Here is a 23,463-nt window from a genome sequence, read left to right on the forward strand (position 1 = left end):
CGTAAAATATTGTTTTTGCCACGAGAAAATAAAATTCATATCTTCAAGCCGCTGTGTATTGTTCTTTTTATTATATAGATAAAAATAACATGGATAAAATAATAGAGGAAAATTACCAAAATTACGTCATCGATAAACTCACGTGTGAGATTATGGAAAATAAACCACTCGGGTCCCGGATGTAGTTTTTATGAATTTTTTGAGTGGTATATTTTCCAGTAAAACACTCGTGTCAATATAATGAGGTAAGATATTGAACGAGGCAGAAGACTTTGCAAGGCGCCATTTTCCTTTCCTCAATAGGGCTTTAAGCTGTCCTCGGAAAAATTTGCACCAAAAACTATTTATAAATAAAATATTAAACAGCTCCAGAACCTACTTGAAATTGGTACTTAGGGGCGCTCTCCATCTGCCAGAATTGACCGGCCAGACCATTACCGTCTTAACGAGAATCTAAATCAAAACTATCCTAAATAGTATGGACGAAAGAGATAGTTTTTTCACACGCCGAAAAAGAATCATGGAAAAAGCCGCTATTTGACTGGTTCGGCCATGGTCTAAAGGCCAATCTTGACTTTTGGAAAGCGCCCTGACGCTCGATGCTTTCGCCTTGAATTTCTTTGTCGTGGTCAAACCCGTGTAATTCCTTCCAATGAATATTTATTTCGTTTCACTTAAGTGTAAGTTGCACTAAAATGATGATTATTTTAAATTTATAAAATAGAAAAGGAGACCTTGGTTCCAGTATAAGTGTCTTAAGCCGTCAATCATTAGTCACGGTGTGCTGTATTATTACTCTTATTAACTGAGCGCGTAAAAGGAATTAACAGTGATCAGGACCAATGCTCATGTTGCAAAGAACTAAACAACTCTTGATACCAGCCTGATGATGAACAGTCCAAACCAAGTCCAGTTAAAGTTAGAAGTTTATTTCTCTAACACAACATGTTGTATAACTGTGCCGTAAGTATCAGGTGGGCGGGATTGGGCAACTAGTCTGCCAAAGGATGAAATGGAGAGACCAAAGTTCATGCCAACATTTAACTGCATTCCTTGTTGTAATTTCGCTTTATTCTTCAGGTACAAACTGGTGGAATTTGTACTTCAGGAGGCTCAGCTATGTTCTTAACATGTTCACCTGTTTTCGCATTCTCAGCCCCAATATTTTGATAAGAAAGGCTCCATGTTACATCTAACAATGTTTACACCACAGATATAACGGTATCATTGCTGATAGTGCTCTCCAACCTCATAAATCTAATTCTTTCTCTGTTACCATTTGTGCTGCTTAAGTCAATGATTTCTTCCATGTCAGCATTGAGGTGTTCTTGGTGCGCATCAGATTCCATGCTGCTGGCACTCTCTAGCCTTTCTCTGTTGTCGTCATTTGAGCTGTTAATTTTACAGTTCTGATTAACGTCAGAGTCATGGCATTCCTCATCACCAGGCAGACGAAGAAATTCTAGGAGTTTTTGTTTCCAAATGCGCCTTTCGGTGGCATTGCTGTAGTCTATAAAGCTTTTGTCCTTAAGTTCTTTGGGCAGCATATTACTATCAACTTTATCAATCCTGATGACAGCCAAGGAACGATCGCGATGCGATAAAAGCCGTCCTATGGCGACGTCAAGCTCGTACTTACAATAATTGCTTTTCACAAAATTACTGGAAAATAATGCTATGACTTTGTGGCTATTGTAAACACTTTCTGCCATGCTGTCCCGAAAAGGCTTCCCTACGGCAAAGTCTCTATAGTGTATACAACAACTTAAATGGTGCTTTTCTTCCAATAGAGGCAGAAGCTTGGTCTTCATCCAACGTTTGTCTCCACTGTTGAATATTATAAATGCGTGGTATCTAAAATCTGCAAGAGACGAAAGAAAAAGATTACAAACGAACAAAGAAACAAAGCGTGGCCATTATTTTGAGGATAGTATATAACTCTAAACATTTAAAGAAACTATATTAATCTACCAAAAAGCCAGTTGGGCCCACTTCAAACGTCGACCTTCTCATGTACCGAACTTAATAACTATATTATCATGATGTTCAATTGTCTAAAATGCTTACAAGAGAAAATAAATTTTAGTTATTTATGCATTAGGCTCGGCACATGAGAAGTTCGACGTTTGAAACAAAGTCGCTCCACAGTCGAAATTCTTATGAGGGCCAAGCGAACTTAATTCATGGGTCGACCCAAATTAGACATGTCGGACTTAATTGGTTCAAACGTCGATCATGAACTGGGTCTTATTTTCTACTGCTTCCTTTAGGACCATGACACCATACCCATATCCACTATATACAATGAACGCCAATCACAGCCCTCTCTCTAGTCACAGAAGGTGAATCGCTTTCTAAATCGAGTCGAGGGGAGCATTTGAAACTTTTTAAGTTAACAAAGGGAGAAGCTATTTTAGAGAACAACCCAGATCTCTTTTTAATGTGATAAAAGTGATTCATAACAGGATTAATTGAACTTTAAGTTTAGAAACCGGAGATGTCGAAGTTTTGTCAGACCTCCCTTGAAACTTAACAGTCACTGAAAATTTTGGCAAACGTGCCTGTCACATTACGTGTCGTTTAGTTAAGTTACAGCTTGAAGACGTTTTCATCGCAACAGCGTCAAAAGAGACGATAATGGGCCCGTAAGGATGAGATGAAGGCCATTCCAGGGTCGTTCAAATCTTTCACAGACATCCCAGTCACTAGCAGTAGTTGGTGAATACTGTAAAAGTGCAACCTTAATTTATACTTTCATGAATTATGGCTCATGATTTGAAATTTGAAACAAACAGCATCACACTTCCTTTTCCCCCACCTGGTCAGATTCATGGCCGTACTCTAGCAGAGCCCAGTGGCCCCTGGCGCCTAACCTTTGCTCTTGGGCGACTAAAACAATTTACTTTTTTCATACAAATCATATACTGGGCACCCTAGATTTCACAGCTTCAGAGCTCTGGGTTTCCTTGAATTTTCATTACGGCGAGAAGCGGAATTGACGCCGTGGGGAAGAATGATGTTGAAGGCCCAAGAGGGTACTGACTTGTATGAAATGAAGTGACTGGGATGATCATCATCTAGTGGTTTGTGTTAATTTGACGTGAAAGGAATTCACGATATACAAACCTTGAGGTAAGGGATTATTGCCTTTACCCGGTTTGGGGCGAAAAAAGTACCGTAAAAGACCCGCGACCAAACCGAGTCCTACAAGGACGCCAACAGATATGGATATGGTGGACAAATACAAAGCAGAATCTGGAAATGAAAACACATAAAAATCTTTGAATTAGTAAGCTGGAACCATAAAACTATGTATGAGGGGGGCGAGGATCGAGGCTGCATACGTTCCTCGGTTATCGAGAAAAAATGGGGAGATACAAAACTTAAGTAATTACTTACAAGTATTCCTTTCTTTGTTTGTGACCGATAACAGAGCTCTACCGCTGTAATGTATGTGATGTATATTTGAGTGAAACGGGAGACTATCTATTAGTGAACGAGGATTCGTGCAGTTATAGCCTGCGACTGCAATTTTTGTCTTGAAGGTAATTTAATAGCGGAGCTCCACGCGCGGCGTTGCGCCATAGCTAAGGAAATGTGGTAATCTACCCATCCGAGAAAATTTGGTAATCACGTGCCCGTACACCGAGCGACAATCCGTTCGCACCACAGGCATGTCAATGTAAAATAACTCAATGAACAGGTATGGCAACCCAAATGCAACTCAAGGTTTTATTTGGAAAGAAATCACATGGCCGCCCGGACTTTTAGAAAGAAAAACAACAACAAAGTCGTGTCTTTTTCGGCGTTATTTTTTATGTTTACACTAACGCGCGTGGATAACAGAGAAAGAGCTAGAGCGAGCTATGGAAAACAACGGAGACGAATTTCGTAGGGAGAAAAACATCGAAATTCAAAGTGGCGGTGAGAAAATGAGAAATGCTAGCGACCTGCAAGGAGCGGCCAGCAGGGTGAAACTGAGCGGCAGTGAAAAATATAAGAGAACATGAACACAGGAAACAAAATATTGGGTAAACACATACGACAATTCCTCCATAAAAATAATGTGTAATTAGGAAGTTTGACGTTTTAGTCGTACAAAATAGCGTTGTAGTCGTGCAAAACAACGGCAAGGGAAAGACAAAAAAGCGTGCGCAAATTTGCTTTTTGCTAATTAGAAGAAAAAGTGTGCTGCACGTGCAATCTGTTGTTTTTGCTAATTAGATCTATTAGTCTTGAAGCCATTTTCACTGTCGTCTCCGTTCATGCAGCATTACACGATTTAATTTTTTTTGTTGATAAGTATTATTAACCAGAGCTTCGCTTATAGCCCTGGCTAAATCTTTACATTAGTTTTCCATTGTTTTCCTCCTGTAAGCGACAAATTAAGGCAAGGCCTGGCAGTGATCTCCTTGTTTGCAGCCGTAATGTACTACGCCACTCGGGGTATACAAATAGCTTTCCGTACACAACTTGAAACCAAACATATAATAACTTACAAATTACATGACGAAATAAATTATTTTCCAGAAAGGAAAATAGTGTGTCAGGACTTCATCTGACCCCCGAGGTTTAAATGTATAATAAAGTTTTCAATTTCATTAATATTTCATAAAGAAAATACAAAGGAATTAACAAGTAATCCATCAGGAAACTGAGTAAGTTTAATTTTCAGTGGACCAAAACCTCGTACAGAATAATTTAAATAATATCGCATTCTTTTTTACATTTTTCAAGGGCTATAAATGTAATTTGTCATCTGTAATAACACCAAAGAAAATTTGTCATGAGAGCCCGAGAAAATAAATGTCAAATTTCATAAAATGACACTTTACACATGAAATTATCGGAATTTTACCTGACGCAGGTGTTTTCACAATTCTTGTGAAATTTGACATTCTTTTTCTCGGGCTCCCATGAGAAATAGTCTTTGGTGTTATTACAGCTAGCTAATTATATCTATGGGCCTTGAAAAATGCAAAAAAGAATGCGATACTTTTTTAATTATTCTGGTACAAGGTTTTTGTCTACTGAAAATTAAAATTACTCAATTTCCTGATGGATTCCATCTTAATGTTTAATGAGTGTGTGGAAATCAGAGCAAAACTGCTCATTTTTGCATTCTTAATTTCTCCTTCTAAAATCATTTGTTTATGAAGTAATAACAAGCATTCCACACTCTGCCCATTACCAGATGAAACACCTGGAAGTTCGTCAAAAATACTCCGCGTGTGTCTCATGCTTGATATATTACTTTTAAAACAAACAAAACAACAACAAACACGAAATCATGAAGGTACTCTATTTTTTTACTATTGTTACTCATACCGTTACTTTTCTTTGTAGTGCTCCGTTTGTAAGTAAAGTCGACTGCAGAAGCTGAAAAAGAAGTTGCGTTATAAGAGAGTTTGAAATTACACACCTGTTCCTTTCTTCATCAAAACGAATAGGTTTAAGGACATTTCAAACTAAGCATTGAATTAACTGAAATATAAAAGACTGAGTTCAAAAAAAAGAAGGGTGTTGAAGCCATGGATACTGCACCTCCTCGTATCACGTATTGGATTATTATCTTACCCATACTTTAACATTATTATTATTTCATCAAAGTTTTGTAAATAGTAGTGAAATCCATACTTTAACAAAAAATAAATAGAAATATAAATGGCCAAATGGCAGATCCTGAGTTCAACAGTGTTTTTCTTTTTTTCTCTCTGCCTCGGAATTTCATAATATGCAGAGTTTTTTGTTTTTTTGCTTTTGTTTTATTTTACTTTGGTTTGTTTTGGTTTTTTTTTGGCTTCCTAAGCATCCTTCATACACAGATTAGATTTTCCATCAAGATTACTTCGGTTTATACGTCGGGTTTAAAGAAATATGAAATAATTAATTGAAAACGGGGATTCAAGATGGCGGGATGGTACCAGTTCCTTTTTTAAATAATAAATGGCGTCATCATGATATCACTGACATTGTTAATGACCATTTGTTTTGACCAATTACTTAATTTTTATCAGACACTGTACGTATAAGTATAATAGCTAATTTTGGTGGCCGACTATCATGAGCAGTTTTAAAGTTATAGAGGAAGGAGGCGGGGGGGGGGGGGGGGGGTGGCTTTCGCAGGAAGCCAAATAAAACAACAACAACAAAGAAAGAAAGAAAATAAACCCGGTCTGAATTGTATTTAATATTCTTAGTCCTTGCCAAATTTGAGCACCAGCAATAACCTGTCATCAGGTGTTTTTTTTTTCGGGACAGAAAAAGTGGGCGAACGGCGAAGGTAAAAAGATTGCCCCGTTATACAAACACCAAGGACGCCTGATCGCAGGTTATACCAGCAACGAGTCTTAAATATCAGCACAATGAGTGGCATCGATTCACATTATCTATCAAACTCTTCAGCAGCTTTGAAGCGATTTTCGACTTGCTCTATAAATGGTCATTTTACAGTGAAATATTCTTACCAGAATTCGTCGGCACGTAAACTTTTGGTCTGAAGTTCAACAATTGTAATTTTTCGACCGGTAAGCTCGTATCAGGAAACAGCGGGACAGCATAGCCCTGCAAGAATAAAACATGCACCAACAATAGGTAACATTTCATGATGCCTTATATAAACGCTGAGTAGAGTCCTCGTTTTTCCGCACGTAATCGAAAGAGAAAGATTAAATGAACTTGGAAGAGATTGCGCCAATATCATTTGAGGCTCTTTAGCGAGACAGGAAGACCTCATCTAAGATGGCAGTCGAAAGATAATGTTGATGATTATGAAGTCATTTTACCAAATCTAGCAAGGCTACTCACGGAGTTGACCTCAAAAAGATGACGTGATCTTTTACTACCACCGTCATATGTAATGGAAAAATATTCTTACATTTGCCCATATAAATGGTTGTTTACCCTTTTTATGGGCAGACAAGTAGGTTAACTGTGTGGGCATATGGTAAACAAAACTTAACCCTCGGACGTACAAGGGGGAGGGGGTGGATTCCACCCACTCCCCCAATAAGGTTTTCCTGGGTTTTTGTGCTAAAGGATAAAACATCAGCACCCGACGATTTCAGTAGCTAATCGTTCACATCCCTCGCGCACATTTTGAGACACGTTCAGTGATAGTCAGTTGCTATTGTTACGGTATATGACGTCATAAGTAGCGGGTAGTCAAGCCATTTTTGTTTGAAAATACATGTTTTTCCAACTTCTTTCAATAATAAAAGTAAATCTTGTGGCTAAAATCGTGCAAAGTGCTTCTTTATGTGTTATTTTTCACGTAAAGCTAAAAAAATTACCATTTCTCGCGATTTTAGCCTGATTTTTAATTCTTGGTAAAATCCAAGATGACGGCCAAGACAGCAACCATTGTTGGTGACGTCACAGGCCTCCAGCAGCGCCACCACCCATAAAATATACCTCATCTTGATAAGAAGATAAAAGGCTTTCAACTAAAGGTAAAATCGTTTCGAAATACTGCAGCATATCAAAAACACTACCCCCCCCCCCCCCCGCTTGTACCACAGTGTGGGTATGAATTTGAGTGTACGTCCGAGGGTAATAGTAAATCTTGTTTTGGAATCAGGCCCGTCGCATTTGCCAAGAAATGGCCGCAGAAACTTGAAATTGGGTTTCAGCAAATGGAACGCGATGAGACCCTCCACTTCCGATACCGTAAACTACCGCTTTATAAGCCCCCACTTTTAAGCCCCCCCCCCCCCAGTTATTTAAGACCCCCGGTTGTATCACCCCACCCACCTCCCCATTATTGCCTGCAATATAATAACTTCAATTTATTATGAGGTTTTGATGCTTAATTAAAAACCAGTTAATGCAAAACGTATTGTGATCAGAACTGCTTCAGCTTGATTCGATACGCTTTTTAAAATCACTTCCGGTTATAAGCCCTTTCGTTTTTAATCTCTCCTAAAATCCCCACGCGAAGATTTATAAGCCCACGTAATTAATATGCATGCACTGAGGTTTCAATATAAAAGCTAAACCATCTCCATCCGTTAGCCAATCCGAAAGGTAAGAAGCCCGAGACTAAATTGAATCATTTTGCAATAGCCCTTTTGATCTCAGGTATCCATCGTAAGATAGCTCTGAGTCCTCGAAAGTTGGTTAAACGGAAAATTAGACGGCTAATGATGCAGAGAGCACGGCTCAGAGAGGTGTGGAGGAGGGGGGAGGGGCTACTGCGTTTTTTTTGTTGTTGTTGTAGTTTCTTTCTTCCTTTGTCTGTTAAGATTGATTGTCCGTTAAGGACAGCTGATATTTTGACAAATCTCCTGCCCTTTTCTCTCCATCTCTTCCCCTCTTCCTTGCGTCTATCTGTAGGAGGTTTCTTGCCTCATTTGACCACTTACAATAAAGGTCTGGTTATATCTTAAATATTGATAAATTTTATTCTACTTACTATGACGTAAAATGGTGTTTTTTCTCCTTTAGAAAAAGTAAGGTTCACACTTGTTTGATTCTTAAAGGAAACGAACAAAAAACATTATAAAATTCAAAGAAATCGTGAGAAAATGGAAACTGAAATGTATTTCAGTCAAAATTTCAGTCAAATAAAGATGAAGGGGTTAATTCGGTGAATATAAGGAGAGATAAGACTCTCCAAGAAAGCATAAGCAGATCAAGAAACTGATACTGATACCTGACTCAGTATATTAAGTAAAATAGGAAAAGACATTCATTGTTGCATCTATAAAATTGTACACTGAGAGTTATAAAGTAAGAAACGAAAAGTAGCGTAATGGGGAGTAGAATGGAGGGGAAAAGGGTACGAATTGACGGGGGCATTTCTTCGAGAAACACACAAAAAAAACAAAACGTTATACGCTAAATATAAGAAGTTACTTTTATGTATAATTCTTTACCTTAAGCAGAAAAACGTTTCTTACTGGATGAGAATTCTCGGTAAAATCAGTCGTATAATAGATACAATAACCACTCCAATTTTGAGGCGAACCTGACCAAAAGAGTAAGTAACAAAAAGAAGCCAGTCAGCACCATGAAAGTTTGACGTACAAACCATACCATAACCCAACGTTTTTCCACAGACTGATGATTTGCAAAATTGACAACCTCGTCCCCAGGGCGCTTTTTCCAAAGCGCCCAGGAAAAAGCGCCCTGGAGACGAGGTTGCAAAATTGCGGCCAGGACAGTGACTATCAGTTGATATTAAATGAATTAACAGATTTCCAACAGGGTCATATCGATCACAAAATAACATATCATGATGTTCCTTTTATTATCAGTGAGCGGGGAATTTTAAGGTAGTGGTGAATGGATAAAACCTTTATCTCAAGAAGAGATGCAATTAATACTTTGATCACAAGTTAGTTAATGTGACAAAAGTTCGGAGCAACTGGTGTCCTTTACTTAGAGCTATTTACGCGTGTTGAGGATAGAGTCAGAACCTGTATTGTGCCAAAAAAGGCACAGATATTTTTACACGGCATAATTTGCATGAAATGTTTTATAAAGCTTTACCCGTAATGGGACTCCATGATACTTCAACAGACCAATTCGAAGCTTTTCCTCTGTACATTTCATGGAAAACAACGGTAAAATTTTTTATCTTCCACTGCGGAGGCACTTTGAAAGAACATACTGTTGACGAGAAAAGAAAACGGAGTACAACTCCATTAATTATTAAAGCCAGGCCATTATATTGTAAAAAGAACAAACCTTGTCACGGTTTTCGACGCCATCTTGACTGGGTAGGCTATCTAATGTCGAATAATTTCCGTAAAACGGCTCTTCTGAAAAAAACATGATTTGTAAACTAAAGCTTCACTGCTAAGGATTCTACTGAAAAAAATTAAGGTCGATAAATGCACCAGAAGGCCTAGAACCACCTTTTTAAACTTTCTATACATTTGTCTGTAAGCAAGTCCCAGGAAAATTGCAGACAAATATATGGAAAATCTAAAGCATTAGCCTCTGGAGAAATTTACGCACGGGTACGCCCCAAAAACTGTCTAGGACAATCCTTTGCCTTGTAGCTATAGTTTACAACTGATAGTTTTTTTCAGAACAGCCGTTTTTGGGAAATTATTCGACATTAGATTCTTATACAAGCACAGTAATTTCTCACACGTTTGCCTACTCATCAAGATGGCGTCGAAAACCGTGACAAGGTCTACTATACGTGTTGTAAGGTGTACTTTGTCTCTTTCCTCTTTTTTAAATTCCTTATTACGTAATTATGTACTTTCCTTACCTTATAAGAACCATTTTCTGAGAAAATCGAGAATCACAATGTTTTGCCAAAACATCCCTTTTATTGACTAAATTAAGGAAAAATATTTTGGGGTTCAAACCATTCATTTTAAAGCGGAAGTTATGAAAGGTTGGTAAAATCGACTTTATGCCTGTTTTTCGCACAAAACATGGCAGCACGCAACTTCGAGAGAAGGGTGCACTCGTAAGAAACATTCCCTGATACTGAAACAAAGTTTTAAATTTTTACAATCGACAAGTCTTAAGAGGTCATGTTTGTGACGTTGGAAATGCCAGAAAATTAAGGCCAACTTAAACTATTATAAAAGGCCTCTGGTATATGCCGGTTGATCATAAAATCAATACAAAATGGTAGCTTGGCTATCGTACTAAATTACTGGAAAGTTTTAGCTTTTAAATCAAATACCATCGATATCCTGACACCAACTGTTAGTAGCTATTTCAGTCAACACTAGGATTCATATCAAATAAGCCGTTGAAAATTGGACCACATATTGACCCTAAGTCAGGCCTGCCCAGTGAACATTGTTAGGAACGGAGTTAATCAGTTGACAAGGGACTTCCCCGAAATAATCCCGACCCGAAAAGATCCCCAAACCCGCTGTACAGACTCCAAATGGCGGTCGTTAGTGATAAGAAATGAAGGGTTCGTCGTGTGTTCATACAATAGATAGATGATTTATAAAGTTATAAATGTACTATGTATGAGAAATAGAAATGTTTTCTTAAAACATTTATTAGCATTAATAATTCATCCTAATTTTCCTTTTTTTGCCGACTCCCTTTGATCAGAAGATGAAGGGTCTCTGAAACCAAGTTAAAAAAGAACAGTTACCTTATCGTTCGTTCTATGACTGTTTGATCGCGGTAAAAAAAAATTGAACACTATCCATGTCTATCAATTTCAGAGTAAAGTAAACTGTCAATGCTTCTTTCCAGTCAAGGTTTTGGGTGTGAAAAAACTAGTCAAGGGGAATATTGAGAATATATTAGGAGAATATTTTAAAGCTTTTAATTATAATATGGTGCGAACGAAGGAGGTATTTCAGGCACTACCAGTTCTTACGATACATCATTGAGCACTGGTCCCCCTTTAGTCCCGGCACCCTATTACCCCCTGGGGCTAAAAACCTCTTTCTCCGCCCTCATTTTAAGACTAATCGGATAGCTCACAAGCCAGCCGAGGCCTTGAAAAAAATAAGTGATTAGAAATACCTTAACCCAGCATCTTTATAAGACCACCACAAAATGTTTTCTTTAAGGTGATTCCTTAGTAAAAGAACCCAACATAGATTGTAGATGAAACTTGGTACACTAATGTGACAAGTCAAGATGATGATAAAAAAAAGTAATAAAAAATGGGGTTCACCGCGCTCGTTTCCACGTCACAATGCTGACAAATACGGCTATTTAAGACTCTTTGACAAAAACCGCGCGCAGCCAAAAACTGAGACAAAAAGGAGAGATTCTTGTTCTACAGTTAAAGAATTCAGTAACATCAATTCGCGCAAAAATTTTGATGATCCATACTCAGTCTACACACTCGTCCAGCTCCACGACTCCGAACGACTACACAGCTCCAAGACTCTTGTACAAAGATCATTTCTCAGATCACGTGATGAGTTTTCCCGCCACAATGACGCAATAATTTCCTAACAAGTGGTATCGCACGGAATTTGACTTAAGCGTATTATTTATTCACTTACGCACCAAAAGATGCCCTTCAATGCCCTTGTTTTGACTCAACGCTCCAAAATAGTCTAAGACCTAATTTGAACACGCGCTATTCGACCCGTTATAGCTCAATCCGTGCAATAGACCTTTCTACCGATACGGCGGCCATGAGCACATTTCGTTTGTACTTTCGAGCGCTTTTCTGGACATTTTTTCTTAAAGTTTTCTTAGAATAAGATTGTAATGGGAAAAAAGATCCTAGCTTGTACATGAATGTAATAATGATCGCCTTTTTCCCGAGAAATGTACAGTGAAAGACCATATTTCTAATACTAAACTAGAAAAAGGCGATCATTATTACATCCAAACACGGCATAAGGATCTTTTTTCCCATTACAATCTTATTCTAAGGAAACTTTAAGAAAAAATGTTCCGAAAAGCGTTCGAAAATACAAACGAAATGTGCTCATGCCCCCTGGGCATCGTATAATACTCCTTAAATCGATGTAATTCAATATGGTCGCCGTATCGGTAAAAAGGTCTATTTAGTAAAATCGCCAAAAAAACCGAACATAGATTTATGCCAATTGTTTTCTCATTGAAAGGAAGCAATCTTCTTATTAAAATCATGAAATAAAAAATGGGGGTCACCGTGCTCGTTTTTGTGGTAGAGCTGCAGAAAGTGCGCACCAAATGAATTTCCTCCGATTTTTGAGAGAGGACTGGGGCGAGTTTCAAAATGGCATGTATGTGGAAGGAGCAAGAAAGGATTTTAAAAAAATCCGTTTTTACAGAATTTACATCGAGATATCACAGTTAGGACAAAATGTGATAAAGATTGCACTTAAATGAAAATCAAATTGAGCTAGCACAAGTTTAACCGCTCCACTATCGAGGTTCTCCGTGAGGAAGTCGAACTCAGCAACACGCTTAATAGTAATTATAATAATCGAAAATTTACCCAGGATAACCCTTCAGTACCAAGTTATCAACGGGGTCGTGCTGAATAAAAAATTACAAAATCTAATAAATAAGAATAAACAAAAATATATAAAAAAGAAACATGCACTAGGTTGAAAACGGTTAAAAACTACAAAAGTTACTAGTAAAAATCGTCCAAGGCTTTTCTAAATAAAACTTTAGAATTAATGTTTTTAAACTTAATGGCAATGAATTAAAAAGCGAGGCACCTAAGAAATAAAAACTACGGCGCGCAAAATCCAGTTTCACCTTAGGTCGTTTTGCTGCTTACCCATTGTTTCTGGCGTGTAACGAATTATGGTGAAATCGTTGAAAATAATTCCTTAATGGGAAACATGTAATTTCATTGAGGTAGTCAAAAACAAAGCAGCACGTTTTCTTTTTCAATTGCAGTTGTCAATTACTTAAGTTATGCACATTCCCAACACATTAAGTCTCATCTCGGCAGGAAACAACCGCAAGCGAAAATTTTAATAGAATTTCTCTTCAGTCAACATCATTTTAATAATTTTTCTTCAGAATGCTCTTTTTCACGGCGGCCATCTTTTTATGCACAGTAAGAGATGGGCAGTGCAAAACCAGCGAATCACATAGATAGCACCGGCAAAACAAAAAAAAAGCCGGATTAACGTGTTTTCAAATTCTTCCGGAAGAAAAATATATAGAATGTGTAAATCCCTTATACGAAAATGTAAACATCATTGAAGTCAACGTGGATATCTCAATAACGTTTTCATTACAGATGAATGAAGACAAATTATATAAAAAAATCAAAGACGGAGATTTATAACCTCACCTTTGTTAGTTTTAGGTGCACATGTTTTATTATTACAAGAAACTGGGGATGCATCCTGAAAGAAAAAACAAAACAATATTATGAAGTAATCAACCCATTCACCCTCAGGAGCTTGTGCCCAAAAAGGCCTATTGATGCCGGACGAGGCGTTGTCTAGCCACTATAGAGCGTTTTCAATCACGTGGCCAGAATCTATACAAATTTATGGAAAATTTTTAAATGCGAAAAGAGTTCGACTATCACAGGATTTGGTAGGAACACCAACATGGTCGCCGCCGTGAGGTCATGTGAAAACGCTCTATAATATAGTATAATGCCCAAAATATTGTCATAGGTCGAGCACAAGACTTCAAAATTGCCACTTCCCTAGTTTAGTTCATGCACATGAAGGCATGATTTCGACTTTCTTCCTTTCGCTTTCTCTCCTTGACGCTTCTCTTGAGTTTTCGATTGTGGTTAGTATTAAACAAAAAAAAGGACCTCAGTGTCTGAATTTGACCTCTTTATCTTTAACTTGATAGATTTAACCCTGCTTTAGCATTGGCGTTAAAAAAGCTCTAGCCACTTTCCTCGTTGAATCCGGTAGAGAAACAGAAAAAAAGCTATAATTGTTTATTTTCAGGCTCTTCAACTTAAGTATTTGTTAATTCATCATAAAAGCTTTCGAAACAAAACACGGGAAAAATTTAATTCAAACCGTCGTGGATTAAGAAAAATAAGATCGGTGCGTAAACTGAAGCACATGATACAGGCATTTAGACTTAGATCTTCATTTTAAAATAACTATTTGAACGTCACAAAAATTCTAACGATTGATTTAGAAAATTTGACTTCAGAGGAGACAACCTAGACCTTCTCAAACTCCTTTGCTTCTCATTCCCGGTTCTGGTAGTTGGCGCCAGCACGAAGGACTTCTATCCCCTGCAGCCGCGAAATCCACAGGAGGAATTTCCTCCTGTGGTTTTTATCCAATCACGAACGGGTTTACTGCTGCGCCGTCAATCAAACCCGATCACGCCACATGAAACGTGACTCGAACTGTTTTGATCCAAATTGAGCTATTTACTTTTTACGGGCTGTATTACAACTGTATTCAATTACAAAGCCGAGTGCAAATGTGCAAATGCGTTCTATCAAGGACACGATCACGTATGGGTTAAGGAAAGTGAACTACAAAGATGTTATCAACAACAAGTGATCGAGTGTGGAAAAGATGTGCTTTCTGTTTTTGTTTTCGTACTTGGACAGCTCGCGACGACACACGGGACAGGACGCAAATAGTTCGCGCCAAGAAAAAATTTGAGCTCGACTTGTGGGCAAGTCTAGACCCAGTAGTATTGAACAGAATAAATCATTCCCAGGGCGGGGGGGGGGGACTTCCTTCTAAGAGGCTAATAATGGGGGTGTACCGCTGAATGGGATGGCATTTTCCGACTGGATTGACTATAATGGGGACGCATTTTCGATAAAGTTACTAGAATGGGGTCGCACATTTTTTGGGGTAAGGCAGTTCTTCCTTGTTTACGGTTAGCAAACGTACCATAATGTTTGTACTGCATTTTCGATCAAAAGTAAAGTGTTTTTCAATCAATCTTAAAACTGGGTCAATTCATAAAAATAGAAAGTGACTAAGCTGGGATCGCAAAAATTACATATTTGCCAAGAGGTGACTAAGATCGGGTCTATAAAAAAATTCGGGTCGCTGGTCTGGAGGTATTTTAGTTGCAGTCAAAAAGTTGTTAGCTCCACAAATTACAGTTATCAAGAAAACTCCCAATTACATCTGCTGTAGGATAGATAAAGCTCTTTTTCATATGAGGAAGGGCGTAATTGTTGCTGCTACATCCCTACGAAAGACTCATTGTACTTCGATCCTGACACATTCTCAAATCTAGAGAGCGAGGTCGTCAATAATTTCAAAATTTTTTTTTTCCTTTATTCTAGCCGTGGATTTTAATGCTAGAACTGGCGTAGAAAGAGACTTTCTAGTCGACAAGAATAGCAAATCCCCTCCCCACCTGTAGATGACCTACCCATCCCTTATGACGCGTCGCAGACAGAAAATTTGATCGTCTCGTTAACGACCGTGGGACATTTCTACTCGAAATGTGTAAATCCCTGGATCTCAGGATCTCAAAAGGGAGATGTAAAGGTGACACCTTCGGTCACATAACCTTTCATGGAAATCAAGGCATTAGCACGGTTGATTATGTTATCGTTAGTCATGATGTCCTACAACAGTTTCAAAACTTGATAGTACATCAACCATCTCCTTTCTCCGATCATGGTCAAATAATTTGTTCGATCAAGATACGTGCCACCAACGCTTTTAAAAGAAATAATGAATCTAGAGTAGACGTATTTGATCTACCTAGGCAATTTAGGTGGGCTCCAGACTCAAGATCGAGAAAAATTTTTAGCCCCCCCTGCAAACCACAGAGCTAACAAGATTAATATCAGACTTTGAAAATTCTGACCTTGAACAAGCTGTTGATATCAATGAGGCAGTATCAAAATTTGTTGTAATACTAGAAACAGCAGCAAAACAATCTCTTCAATAAGGCTTTGTCAAGCAAAAAAAGAGCAAACGGCGATCACAGCCCTGGTTTGATTAGAAATGTAGTTTTTTAGAAAACACCTAAACTCAGTTTCAAACAAAAAACATACCATCCCTTTTCACGAACAAACAAGACTTAATTATTTTTCGTTTAAAAAAGATTACAAGACCCTGCTGAGGCGCAAAAAAACAAGATTACCAGAATTATAAAATCGACGAACTTGTTACTACATCCAATCCAACCAAATTTTGGTCAACTTGAAAATCGAAGTCTACTGAAACACATTCTGTGCCGCGAGACACGGCTTTTCCAACAGACAAATTGTACAGTCATTTTGACAAGTAGGTAAAGCTCAAGAAAACGTTTTAACCCTTTAAACCTCACAAATTCTCCAAACTGGTCTCTATATATTTCCTTAAAGAATGAGTTCAGAGAATTTGACAAAAGATCAAAGTATTTTCTCTTAGGTGATCATTTTATTAATTCTCATAACCGGGTCTCTTGACAATGTACGGATATCATTGGCAGAAAATTGATGTTGGTCACTATTGGGACTAAAGGGTTAAAAGGCCTGAAAAATAAAGAATTGAATTTCATGCTGCAAAACAATCTTGACCAGCCCTTTACAGAAAATGATACAAAAGCAACCATTAAGTTGTTAAAATCTAAAAAAGCACCAGGTCCGGACAGAATACGAAGTGAGATGTTGAAATGTGGTATTCATATACTAGCCCGATCTTTCACAAAACTAACTTTTTACTGAAAACTAGACACTGTCTTCTCGGGCTGTCCAGATGCTTGGCCCACCGGCTTAATTAGCCCAATATTCAAATCAGGTGAAAAGTCGATCCTTTAAATTACAGAGGTATTACGTCACCAGTTACCTAGGGAAATTATTCTGTTTCCTATGGAATAAACGCAGGCATAAACGGTATGCAATTTTTTTGAGACAAATAACTTGATACATTTATCGCAAATTAGTTTCATAAAAGGCTTTAGAACAACTGATCACATTTTCTCATTAGAACTTTCAATGATAGACAAGTATGTGGTTAATGCCAACAAAGGAAAATTATATTTTGCTGTTTTGTTGATTATCAAAAAGCGTTTGATTCGGTATGGCATAATGCTCTTTTATAGAGTGCTTGATAAGTCTTATCATTTCATCGCCGACAGGTATTCAAAATCAAACTGTGCTATAAAAATTGGCAATAAGAGGACCCACTACTTTAACTATAACAAAGGAGTACGATAAGGATGTATCCTTTCCCTATTGTTATTTAAGCTATATCTAGACAATATAGCAAGTATGCTGGACTCCCAAAAGACCCAATAATCTAACGGATTACCCCTTTCTTGATAATTTTACGCAGATGATTTAGCGTTAATTTCCAAAAGTGTACAGGGTCTTCAAAAACAAATTAATATCCTCAATGAATATTGCAACAAATGATTACTAAAAATAAATCTTAAAAAACAAAAGCACACATCTTTCAAAAACAAAACCGTAAATCAACACGAGATAAATACACTTTCTTCCTAAATGGGAATCAAATCGCTTATGTCACTGAATAGTCTTATCGAGGCATAACATTTAATTCAAATGGAAGTTTTACAATTTCCAAACAATTATCTGCGGAGAAAACAAGAAGATCAATATTTGGTGCAAAACGCTATAATCTTGATTTTAATATTTATAAGCTTTTAGTGGTTATATGTATGCAATAAACTTTTTGATGCCCTATTTCTTCCTATATTGTTATACAGTTCTGAGGTATGGGATGCCTATGATAGAACTGATGCTAAGAAATGGGAAAAATACCCCATTGAAAAAATTTACACACAACTTTACAAACATTTGATTGGCCTAAATAAAAGAACTACAAACATTAAATCTCGTTAGGTAATGAAGTAGGAAGACTATCACTTAATCTCATATTAATCTAAATGTCATAAAATTTTGGTTTCATCCTGTTACTCTACCTGATACTAGTATTGCAAAGCAATGCCTTTTATTTTCAAATCAACTTGCAAATAACCGAAAACCGTCTTTCATGCTGTCTTTTCACGAAATCATGAAAGTACAATACTGTAGCACAAGAATTCGTGTAGAGCCAAATTTGGTTAACTCAAAGCAGCCAAAAGTAAAACAGGCTATCATAGATTACTTCAAAAAGGATCAGATGGACATGTCAGGGGCACCCAACCACAATTTTCAGAAAATATCTGTTCGGAAGACGATTTCAGAGCTAGAATTTTCGGAACATTTGCTGTAAAATTTCTTGCTTGCCTGCCTCTCCTAGGATTTTCGAACATCTAAAAAATGGTATAATTGCCCATTTTTAACGGATGTGTACCCTTAAAAGGTCACCTAGAATTTTTGGGAGCCTTTTTTCTGGCTGAAATTTTCGAAAAGTTAAGTTTTGATCCCTATAATTTTCGCATCACTAGACTTTCAGCTAGGAAATCCGAACAGATGAAAAATTTTTAGGGGATAAAAATGTGCCTATATCTACCCTTTAAAAACTAAAATACGTTAAACAATGCTATGTTTAAGTGGTTTTGAACTATATTCTCGTTGGGTGCCCCTGACATGTTGCGATCTTACAAAAAACTGAATTTCTATTCCATTTTTAAGACTGGTGTCTATAGATCTGAAAATTCAATTAGACCTTATTAAGAACGAAAAACATCGCCAGGCAGTAGCAAAATTACGATCAAGTAATCACAAGTTAAGAATTGAAATTTATAGATACCATCTTCCTAAAATTCCTGGGAATTAATTAATAATAAAAATAAGAAGTATGAATTTTCGTGAGAGGAAGAAGAATCTTGATACTTTTTAGGTAGGTCATAAAAGGCGGAAACTGAAGAAAAATTCTTTAGGCTTACTCGCTTGAGATTTCGGTTGGGGTGGTTAACTGAGCAGAATGAAATACAGAAACTACAGTCAACTAGCTTTATAACAGACACTATAGAGACCTTGAGTCAGTGTCATCATCAATGAGAGTCCGGAATAGAGGGAGTTTATTTCATTCAAATATATCGAATAAATTATCGTTGAATAAAGTAGAGAATGATATTCATTTTCTATTCGAATGCAATTTATACAAAAATTTAAGACAACACTTTTTTCAAGACGTAGAAGCCAAGTACTCCAAATTCGTAGACAAATTTGAAAAAGTTATATTTCTTTTTAACAATATTGATCCATAAGTTTGTAAAAAACTTGGCTACTATGTTTATGAAGCATTTCAACTTACAGCATAGAACAAAAGCATGGGAAATAGAGACTTCTAATTAATTATAACTTTTAATTACATACTACTGGCTTATTTGATTTTTTTAAATATAACTTAATTTATAATATTCAGTATTGTAATAGTTTAAAAGCAGTACCATTTCAGTATATGGGAATGCTAATGCTAATAAAATGTTATGTTATGTTATGTTATGTTATGGTAATGGGGTAGGTCTCTGAGATACCAGCGGTACATACCCAAAAAAAATTAACTATAGTACCCCTCCGGGAAATCAGTGGACATGTTGTTGCAAATTCATCTGAATGACGAGTGGCTTGAGATATAAACTAGGAGGTTCCCGACTGAGGGGCCTCTAACCGCAGGGTAGTGCGCCAGCATTTCCCAATAAGAATTTTAAAAAGAGAAGTAAGGAACTACCATGGCAACCAAAAAACTGTTATTGAAACATACGGACAGCAGCTAAATCCCATGCAAAAATGAATTTCAAATATTTGAATGAAATAAACTCCCTCTATTCTGGACTCTCATTGATGATGACACTGACTCAAGGTCTCTATAGTGTCCGCTATAAAGCTAGTTGACTGTAGTTTCTTTATTTCATTCTGCTCAGTTAACCACCCCGACCGAAATCTCAAGCGAGTAAGCCTAAAGAATTTTTCTTCAGTTTCCGCCTTTTATGACCTACCTAAAAAGTATCAAGATTCTTCTTCCTCTCACGAAAATTCATACTTCTTATTTTTATTATAATTATAGCAGTAACAAGATTTCCTATTGACATAAGCTTGACCCTTTGATCTGGCGTTAGTTTGTACGTGCTTGTAATAGAATACTGACCCGTGTATCTGCCAATTTTCTTAGAAATGAGGAAAATTTGGCAAGGATTCTCACTTCAAATGTGGGATAAATCTCGTTGAAGAACATGTTTCCTCTGCGAAACAGTTCACTTTTTCGAAAAAAATGGGTTTCAAAAGCATGATTGCTCTTTTTCGCGGGCAGCTAGCCGCTACTAAACGAGATTAAGGATCATTAAGTCGTAACTGAATGTGGCAAAATTCGCATGTTGAACCACAACCATTGTATGATTCAGAGTCTTTGCTACTGCGAATAACAGCTGGTTATAGGCAAATAAATACTGATCCAGTTGTACTCATAAAATGAGACCCCGCGGCAGTGTTTTTAGTGCTCGGCAGCGAGAACACTTTTTCATAAACGATCCATTTTTAGCTCTGATGTCAGTGGTCTCTACCTTCTGTGAATGTAATGGCAGCTGACAATTTCAGCTCAAAAGAGGGAAACCTAGAATTTGATGTAGTAAACTTAATAGCAAAAACCGAAAGTGTTTGCATACAACCTTCCAAGGATGTTTATATGCATTCCTTCAGTACACTAATCAAGTCTCTGACTGAACTTGACACCTAAACAAAAGCTGTTTTTATGTTTCGATCCGTTTATTCGAAAACACGCCTTTCTTCACGAAACTCAGTGCTAAAAGCAAACTACCATGCATTCTCTAGTTAAATAAGGGCTTTAGGTTAAATTATGCACTGACAATCCGCTAAATAAACGTACTCTGTTATAGAATTTAGAAGGAAATTTACAGTATGAAGTCGTGTCATACCTTGTCATTCATAGCTGAAGACTGCGGCTTTATATCTCTCTTGGACAGATGGTCCGATCGCCCAGTTATTGAAGATTGAAGCATAGCTAGCAACACTAGCAGAGTTCCAAAGGCCATGGATTGGCTTTGTTAAGAATGATTTCTAATATAAGCTTTGCTGCTGATGAATGTTAACAAATGGCGTTCGCAGTTTCTGTCTGCCCGTGCATGCAGGATTAAATTCGGACTCTTCCGAAAGTGGCAGCGGTGTGACGTACTTTGACAGCGGATTGAGAACAAGACACAGGTAAAAGATTAGCATCAACCAGAGGGGCAGTGTCCGCTTTTTTGGAGTATAGAATAGTTGATGAATTGAAAACAGAAGCTGTTCACAGACTCGAACCAAATTAAACGTTCACAAATTGTTTTCTTGACCAACGCACCCCTCGGAAACCAATATATGCTTCGAAACTGTCCACGCCGAAAACCGGAACTCAAATGTCGGCCGGGCGGAGGACAACTTGGGTACGACACTATAAGTTCGTTTCTCAACTTGAATAAGTACTGTTCGTTTAGACTTCTCTATTCTTGGAAGGTTCTAGCTTCACTAAAAGCCTGATGTAAGCTGTGGCTTTCACGGTTTCGTTGGTAATGTTACAGTCTCAACGAGAGTCCGGGTGGGGGGAGAGGCGCTTTGTTATTTCGCCTCAACGGGTTATGCCCTGAACAGGGTACAGGTTTTCAGGGTCACCGTCTGATGTTTGTAACCGCAGTGTTATTCCTTTTAAAACTGCAAGAGCATTTTCAATTAAGCCTCTTGCAATCAGGACAAGGGACTGCAAAGGACCGCAAACGGATATGCCGAAGAACGTAGGATCTATAAAGACCTGATAAGCAAAAATAATAATGTAGACATATTAAATTCTGCAAGCAGAATACTGCAATGCTGATCTTACTACGTGAAAATTAACTCAACACGACACCGAAAGCACTCAAAACAGAGCGGGATTGTAGCCATAGACAGCTACTTCGCCCTCTATGGGGCTCGTCAGTATGGCGTAACAACCGAGAGATCAGGCTCTGACGAAAAATTATCCGCGCACTCTGATTTTAGCCCTGACCCAGAACTTCTAACACCCACAGAATCACGTCATACCACATGTCTTATGGGGGGCATGAGTCCAAGTGTCAAGTTGATGTCTCGCAGAGAAAATAAAGAGTTGGCCAAAACCAACCTAAAAAACATGGACAAAACCATGCAAAAATTACAGAATATCGGATCTATAAAAGATCTACAGCCCAAAAATTCATAAAGTACAAACATTAACCACAAGGGACTGCAAAGGACCGCAAACGAATATGCCGCAGAACGTAGGATCTATAAAGACCTGAAACTAGTACGAACGTTGGCGATGAGCGGTAAACATTCGTGGAAACGGCCATCTTTTTTTGTCCAAAAAAAATATGATCCATGATGTTAGTTGAAAAAGCCAAAACGAAAAGAGTCATCAAGGATCACAAAATAATATCCCTTACTCTCAAACAGGGTAGCGAAATGAACAATTTATTCATTATTTCAATTTCCTTTTTCGCGGGTATATGACGAATTCCCCCAGCCTTGCTAGCTTAATTGTTTCAGTGAGCGTTACGTTTCACCGCCTGATCAGTGCTGTGAATTTATTTCGATCTTTCTACTTCGCTCTCTTCTTTTTCCTTGGCTTTTCTTCTTGTTGCAAACTTTATCGTCTTTTTTTGCGTTTTGTGGCTGGCTAACATTTTAGGAAAGGGAAAGATTTACTCTTCAAAGAGTAGTAGGTAAAAAGCGAAATTAGAAGTGGATTTTTCTCCAAAATGTTACTTTTTTTCTGATAGTAACTTCAGTGTTAGGATTCGTCGAAATATGGCAAAGCGAGGTGTCGGTGGAAAGATCTATCTTTGCTGACATTGTTGCTTACCAACTTATTAGCTTAAAATGAAAGCTAAAACAGGGTGCAGGAAACAAAATGTGCATCGTTCCATACGGAACAAAAACGACCAATTGAATGCAGTCGTCAAAGGGTTAAGTAAAGCGCTAAAAACAAACCTGTTGAGACATGGCTTGCATCATGCAGCGCCGGCACCTAACATTTTTTCTTCGTTAGAGCGCATTCTGCACCGTTAGTTTTAATGAGTTAAAAAGGTGCCATATAAAAGTATCAACAAAAATGATATTAACCATCATCATCATCATCATCATCATCATTATTATTTCGTACATAATTTTGTTTTTTAGCCTGGGACCAGACTCCTCAGTGGGGAAACAAGACAAAAAACGGGGTCAAATAGGACAACTATTTGTTTTTTGGCCAT

General features: G+C 37.6%; 1 protein-coding gene across 1 annotated transcript; it reads right to left on the reverse strand.

Moving 5' to 3' along the window:
• Positions 1–464: 464 nt before the first annotated feature.
• LOC140941040 (uncharacterized) lies at positions 465–21,757 on the reverse strand. The gene is made up of 9 exons (XM_073389993.1): positions 21,136–21,757; positions 13,697–13,751; positions 9,493–9,612; positions 8,877–8,968; positions 8,414–8,473; positions 6,468–6,564; positions 5,329–5,379; positions 3,127–3,255; positions 465–1,861 (listed from the first exon to the last, which is right to left on the reverse strand). The coding sequence occupies exons 1-9, from the start codon at positions 21,250–21,252 to the stop codon at positions 1,203–1,205; spliced, it is 1,380 nt and encodes a 459-aa protein (XP_073246094.1). The 5' UTR covers positions 21,253–21,757; the 3' UTR covers positions 465–1,202.
• Positions 21,758–23,463: the final 1,706 nt, after the last annotated feature.

The sequence above is a fragment of the Porites lutea genome, chromosome 6 (genome assembly GCF_958299795.1).
Source record: "Porites lutea chromosome 6, jaPorLute2.1, whole genome shotgun sequence".
Lineage (NCBI taxonomy): Eukaryota > Metazoa > Cnidaria > Anthozoa > Scleractinia > Poritidae > Porites > Porites lutea.

Bases quoted from the DNA above. Each gene is read 5' to 3' on its own strand.
- LOC140941040 (XM_073389993.1), bottom strand. From the start codon at position 21,252: ATGGCCTTTGGAACTCTGCTAGTGTTGCTAGCTATGCTTCAATCTTCA. The intron at 13,752-21,135 runs GTATGACACGAC...TTTTTCTTTCAG, and splicing joins CTTCAGCTATGAATGACAAG to GATGCATCCCCAGTTTCTTG. The intron at 8,969-9,492 runs GTAAAGCTTTAT...TCTTTTGGTCAG, and splicing joins ATCATGGAGTCCCATTACGG to GTTCGCCTCAAAATTGGAGT.